This window comes from Malaclemys terrapin, chromosome 12 (genome assembly GCF_027887155.1).
Source record: "Malaclemys terrapin pileata isolate rMalTer1 chromosome 12, rMalTer1.hap1, whole genome shotgun sequence".
In the NCBI taxonomy this organism is placed as follows: Eukaryota; Metazoa; Chordata; order Testudines; family Emydidae; genus Malaclemys; species Malaclemys terrapin.
In genome coordinates, this window is record NC_071516.1 from 45,821,879 (window position 1) to 45,828,796 (window position 6,918).

Sequence of the window (6,918 nt, forward strand, 5' to 3'; positions counted from 1 at the left end):
ACTTCAAGATCTTTCTTGAGTAGTAATAGCTAAAGTAGACACCATCATTTTGTATGTATAGTTAGGATATTGTTTTCCAGTGTGCATTACTATGCATTTATCAATATTGAATTCCATCTGCCATTTGATTGCCCATTCACCCAGTTTTGTAAGATCCCTTTGCAGCTCTTCGCAGTGTGCTTTGGACGTAACAATCCTGAGTAATTTTGTATTCTGTGCAAATTTTACCACCTCACTGTTCACTCCATTTATGAATATGTTGAACAGCACAGGTCTCAGGGAAGATCTTGTGGAGCACAGCTATTTACCTCTCTCCATTGTGAATACTGAATATTTATTCCTACCCTTTGTTCCCTATCTTTTAGCAAGTTACTAATTCATGAGAGGACCTTCCCTCTTATCCCATGACTGCTAACTTCATTGAAGAGCTGTTAGTGTGGGACTTTGTCGAAAGCTTCCTGAAAGTCCAAGTACGTTATATTAACTGGATCACATTAGATTAGCTACCCTGCAGTCATCTGGTCCAGAGGCTGATTTAAGTGTTGGTTTATTTACCACATTTAGTAGTTTTTGCGATTTCATATTTCAGTTCCTTCAGAACTCTTCAGTGACTACAATCTGGACCTGGAGACTTTATTGTTTAATTTATCAATTTGTTTCAAAATCTCCTCTACTGAGACCGCAATCTGGGACAGTTCCTCAGATTTGTCACCTAAAAAGAATGGCTCTTGTGTGGGAATCTCCCTCACATCCTCTACACTAAAGACTGATGTGAAGAATTCATTTAGCTTCCTTGCAACGGCCTTGTCTTCCCTGAGAGCTCCTTTTGCACCTTGACCATCCAGCGACCCCACTCATTCTTTGGCAATCTTCCTGCTTCTGAAATACTTAAGAAAAATTGCTTAACTTTTGTGTCTTTTGTTAGTTGCTTTTCGCATTCTTTTCTGGCCTGCCTAATTATACTTTTACACTTCTCTTGCCACAAATCGATGTGTAAATCAGTAGTTGGCCATTTACATGGTCTTGGGGTGGAATCATTACAGAAAAGCTGCCACGTAGGAGGCTGGGTGAGTCAATGTTAAACTTCTCTGGAAAGTGAGAATCACTATTTCAGCATTGCTATCAGTATTAGCCATGTTAGTATTTACATTTCATGCCCAAATTTAGAGCCTTCTGTTTCTCATAATCAGGTACCATATGGGCTATTAATATTGGATGTAGTTGTACTTTGTTCCAGCCTTCATACCGCATTGGCCAGACCCTCAGATGGTGTAAACTGATCCATCACCCTTAGCTTTAAAGGCGATAATCCAGTATTCACCGATGTGATAATGCATCTCACTAGTGCTCTGACTCTCAGGGGTAAGGAGCACTCTCAACTTCGAGTCTGTGGAAGTGACAAGAACTGTGCACCTTTGACATTCCCATCATGAGATATTACAGAGAGATAATTAGATCATTTTCTCTGTCAGTCTAATCTTGCCCATTGCCCTTGTCCTTCCATCCACAGGCAGGACACAATGTATGGAGAGGGAAATGTCCAACCGAACCACCATGACCGAGTTCCTTCTCCTGGGATTCTCTGACGTTCGGGAGCTGCAGATTTTGCACTTTGTGGTGTTTCTGGTAATTTACCTGGCAGCCCTGGTGGGGAATCTTCTCATCATCACAGCCGTAGCCCTCGACCACCATCTTCACACCCCCATGTACTTCTTCCTGATGAATTTGTCCATTCTAGACATTGGCTTCATTTCTGTCCCAGTCCCCAAATCCATGGCCAACTCCCTCATGAACACCAAGTCAATTTCTTATTCTGGATGTGTCACACAAGTCTTTTTCTTTATGTTCTTTGCTGTAACCGAGTACTCCATACTCACCGTCATGGCATACGACCGATACGTCGCCATCTGCCAACCATTGCACTATGAGAGAGTGATGAACAGGAGAGCTTGTGTCCAAATGGCAGCCAGTGCTTGGATAAGTGTTTTTGTCTATGCTGCAGTGCACACCGGGAACACGTTTGCACTATCCTTCTGTGGAGGCAACATGGTGGATCAGTTTTTCTGTGAAATCCCCCAGCTCCTCAAGCTCGCCTGCTCTGACACATACCGCCGTGAAACTGGGGTTATTCTCTTTAGTACATGCTTAGGCTTCAGCTGCTTTGTTTTTATAGTTGTGTCGTATGTTAAGATCTTCACCACAGTGCTGAGAATCCCCTCTGAGCAGGGCCGGCATAAAGCTCTATCCACCTGCCTCCCTCACCTCATTGTGGTCTCCTTGTTCTTCTTCACTGTAATCTTTGCCTACCTGAAACCCACCTCCAGCTCAACATCAGTGCTGGATCTCATGGTGCCTGTTCTCTATTGTGTGATGCCTCCAGTGATGAATCCAATCATCTACAGCATGAGGAACAAGGAGATCAAAGCTGCCCTGAGGAAACTCATGGCGGGGAGGTTATTCACCAAAAATGAACTGTCCATCTTTCGTCTTTGATCGTGATTTCTTTCTGTGTTTCTTTTTAAATATAATCAAATGAAAACATTATTGAAACCATATTTTGAAATCTGCTTATGCAGAAAGGGGCATTTACACTGATAAAAATGCAGAGTCAGGACAATGGACTTACTATCTATTTACAACAGTATAAATAAGATCAGAATCTATCTATCTATCCTGTATTGCCACCCACCATCACACCATCTCAGCACCTTCCACCTAAAATGAATAGCCATTATCAAGTTCCCAATGGACTCAATGAGGTCTCTGACCCTTTTCCTTTTGGGGGTATAAATGCTGATTAGGATACGATGGCTTTTGGTGAATTGTTTGCTTGTGTGACAGAGTGTGGTGTGATGGTGTCATGTTGTGAACTTTGTTGTAGTATATGTGGAAATATTGTCACGGTAACAGGACAAGTCAGACCTGGCTCAATGGCAGCCTATTGTGCTGCATTCCAGTCAGCTGCCCTGCCTGGGAGAGGTTTTTGACACCTCATTGAAGGATCGTCATTGAGAGCCCATCAAGACTAGAGTCTGGGGCCATCCATCTTTATTGTGTCTCCGCTACTTGCCAGCCCCAAGATAAAATGATTTTTCTATACAGGGAGCCCACAGGCATGGAAGTTGGAGATGGAACTTCACAGTTTGAACCCATGGCCAAGAGACTGGGGCCTACTTAACAGTGCAATGCCCCTGTTGGGGTCGCATGGGGCCATCCATGGCCACGTGTAATAAAGACTTTCAGAAGCAAGATGGCTGTGGGACTCTGCCAAGTTTGAAACACAGATGAACCCTGGACTCACAGAATCAGTGCGATCAGTCCAGGGGAGGGGTTGTCTCAGAACTGTCTTGTTTTACAGATCTGTGTCAGTCTAGGGCTTACGGCATAAAGTTTCCCTTTGCTACACCCATGTTCCTTGCCTTCCTGCCCTGTTCTTCTTAAAGAGGTTTAGCTAGAAGCCAAAAGGGACCACAGGCTAGGTGAAGCTCTGGTGGAGTGTGTGAGTGACTGTGGGCTTGGGAGAACTCAGATACTGGTTTTGAACTCTAAGGGAGCTGGACAATGGCCTCCCACAGTCAATGGAAGGGGATCAGAGTGTTCCCTGGAGCCCCAGAGCTAGAAACACTGATGAGACTCTACCATGAAGTTGCCTTGGAAGTACGTGGCTCCCATTGATTGGGCCCTCTTGCAAGAGACAGGTGACTGGACAGCTGGATAAGGGCCACGTTTTAACACCTGGCTTATCTGCCTTTTGTATTGTTTTATTGATCAGTTGGTCAATTTGGTTTCGTTCTTTTATTCTTTTGGGGGAGGAGAGGGAAATGATTGTTACATGGGATGTCAATATTTGGTCTTGTGGTTGGGAAGCCAATGTGTCAGCTCTTTGATATATCTATTTCCTGAGCAAACTGAAGGTTTGCTTTCCACAATGACCAAGACATGGGAAGGAGCCTCTGTAGTTTTCTGCATGGCTGTTTTCCTACTGAAAGGATTATTTGGATGGTGCTGGGATTGTATTGTATTAGTAATGACATGTTAGGGGCCTTGCCCCTTGGATAAGTGCCTAATTTATTCATTTAGATGGGAAAAAATGGGCTGAAGGTGTTAACATAACCCAGTCACTGTCCAACACTAAACAGTGTTAAACAAGTTCCAGAGCTTGGTGTCCAGAGACCACAGCCTGCTTCTCACCATGGCAAACACACCACTAAAAATCCGGTTAACCTTTTATTAAATATCCAGACAGGAAAGGAAACCACTCACAGTATTTGAAATGTAAAGTATTAAGTAAGGCTTTCATTTTATCCACACCCCTTGTTCCTTTCCCTTTAGCTGGAGGCAGTTTTTAAAAGGAACCCCCCCCCCCAGTTATTTGGCAGTCTCTTAGAGGTATCAGAGGGCTTGTTTTCACTATGGGAAGATCGACACAGGGATTGATTTAGTGGATCTAGTGCAGACCTACCCCAGTCCTCCACCTCTCTGAGAAGAGTAAGGGAAGTCAACCAGAGAGCATTTCCTGTTGATGCAGCGCAGTTAAGAAACCAGGGTAAGTTGACTTACGTTATTCATGTAGCTGGAGTAGAGTAACTTAAGTCAAATTACCCTGGTAGTGAAGACAAGTTCAGGGATGGTAATAACAATCCTTTTGAGGAAAAGAGAAGAAGTTGGGCAGGAGCTCTCATTGTTGCTGTTGCTGTTACTGTCCCGTCTTAGAAGCAAAGCCTCCTAGTTTGTTAGTCCCTTCAATGGTATCAAAGATGGAAATAACTGTGATCCCAGGTGGTGGTTGGGATTCAGCTGGAGCCGGTAGGGGTGGCAATGCCTCTGGGCTCTTCTCTGTTGCCCAGGGTCAGGATGACGAAGGCCTGGGGTCCCAGGAGACAGTAGGAGTGGCAGCCATGATGGTGAAGCTCAATCCGGAATCCTCCATCTGTTCTTCTTTTTGTTCTTTCTGTACTTTCCTCACAACATTCTTTCTTTCATTTAGGCCCCAGAAAGGGAGTGATGGGTACGATAGTCCATTCCCCCATTATTTTCTCCTCAAATAAGTCTTAATATCCAGCATACCAATTTTGGATCATTAACTTTCTTAGTGAACGGAAGGTTTATTTTCAAAGATAATTGGAGTTAATTCCTATATACAATGTTTTACTATTTCTATCTTCACATGTTAAACTTCAATTCTCTTTGGCTGTCATTCCTCTCAATTCTGATGTAAAAGTGTGTTTGTAAACAGAGATGCGCAATCTTTGTTATGATAAAAAAAGTTGCTTTTTATTGAAATAAATAAAGTGAAATAAAGTGAAAATTTTATCAGACATTTTCCAAAGTTTTGTGAGGATAAAAATAAAAAGTTGAAAATTGAATTAATTTACTCTTTGGGTTTTGCTTTTCTTCCACTTTTTCTCCTCCCCGCCTTCATTTTTCCTTAGAAAAAGAGAAGAATGTAAAAATAGAGAAAATGGGGAGAGAAGTAGTAAAAAAAAAATCTTTTGTAAAAAATGTTTTTTTGGGGTGTAAGTTTCAAAACCTTTTAATGAAAATGTTTTTGAAATTGTTCTGTAGATTCGTGAAATATTTTGTTTTTCCCAATCAGCTTTATATTGATAACTTTTTAAAAAGTTACATTAGTTAGCACCTGTTCGTAACACTTGTCCTTGCCTGATAAGTAACCCTATTGAGGAATTTATTCATTATGCTGTATTTAATAAATCTTGGGTGCCATATATATAAATGCTAACATAAGCATATATAGCCTTGGGAAACTAATACGTGATGATTGTTATAGCAGATGTTTTCTGTTGGGGAATCAACATGGAAGAATGATTCTGGGGTAAGAAATACTCACTAAGAGATATTAACTTAAAGAATTGTTAGTCCTCCCAGCTGTAAATAATCAGGCCTTCAAACATAAATCAGGTAAACTGAGAATGTATAGAAATGACATCACAACATATGTTTCTGGGAGAATATTCCTGGGAACAAGGTTTCCTTGTCTGACAACCAATATAATAATACTCAACTCAACCTTCTTTTCTTCACTCAACCACTCAGCAGGTGAGTTGGGCGTTGAAGAGAGAATAGGCCCAACCCATCTGTACCTTATCACCAGCCTCTCATGGGGCCTGATAGAGGACAGCTGCTCTTTCTAGAGAGCCAGAGGGAAACAGGAAATAGGGGAGGAAGCTGTGGCAGAGGCTGCAGGGCTCAGTGGGCTCCTACAGGAGACAGACGTTTGTCCAAGGGGAGAGCAGAAGCAGATCCTGGGAAGGGATGAAAAGCTGCTCCCAACTTGGGAACTCGAAGATAGACAGACAGGGAGACCTCACTGAGGAGGGGCTGTGTCTGGCTTGGGACTGGTCTGGACAATTCTTTTGTGTTTATTTTGAAATGTATGTTAATAAGCTAGACCCCAACAAGGGACCCATAAGCCAAATGGAAGTCGGGCACTGCAGAGCTATCCCAAGCCACCAGGGGCGCTCCAAACTACCCTTTCCTATCCTAGCTACATAATTTATGGATATTGATGTAGACCTGAGAAGGGTTTGTTTGATCAAGGGTGGAGACTGAAGACTGGCATTCCCAGAGGGGCAGAGTTAAGGTTGCAAGAGGAAATCTGCCTTTACTTTTCCCCTTAAATTCTTTCAAGGGCTGCTTGGGATTTTTCACATGAGAGATTCTTCCCTTGAAAAATGTGATTTCATCAAAACTGACATTTCCTGCTGGGCAGCTGGGAGCCTTGGAGATGGGCAGGCAGCATGGGCATCTGGACAGCCAGGCAGCTGAGGAATCAGCCAACTCACAGAACCACAGAAGCATAGAATCATAGAATATCAGGGTTGGAAGGGACCTCAGGAGGTATCTAGTCCAACCCCCTGCTCAAAGCAGGACCAATCCCCAACTAAATTATCCAAGCCA

The 6,918-nt window shown here is 42.9% G+C and overlaps 1 protein-coding gene across 1 annotated transcript; it reads left to right on the forward strand.

Annotated features, from left to right (window-relative positions):
• Positions 1 to 1,536: 1,536 nt before the first annotated feature.
• LOC128846876 (olfactory receptor 14A16-like) lies at positions 1,537 to 2,493 on the forward strand. Its single transcript, XM_054046130.1, has one exon. The coding sequence runs from the start codon at positions 1,537 to 1,539 to the stop codon at positions 2,491 to 2,493; it is 957 nt and encodes a 318-aa protein (XP_053902105.1).
• The last annotated feature ends 4,425 nt before the right edge of the window (positions 2,494 to 6,918 follow it).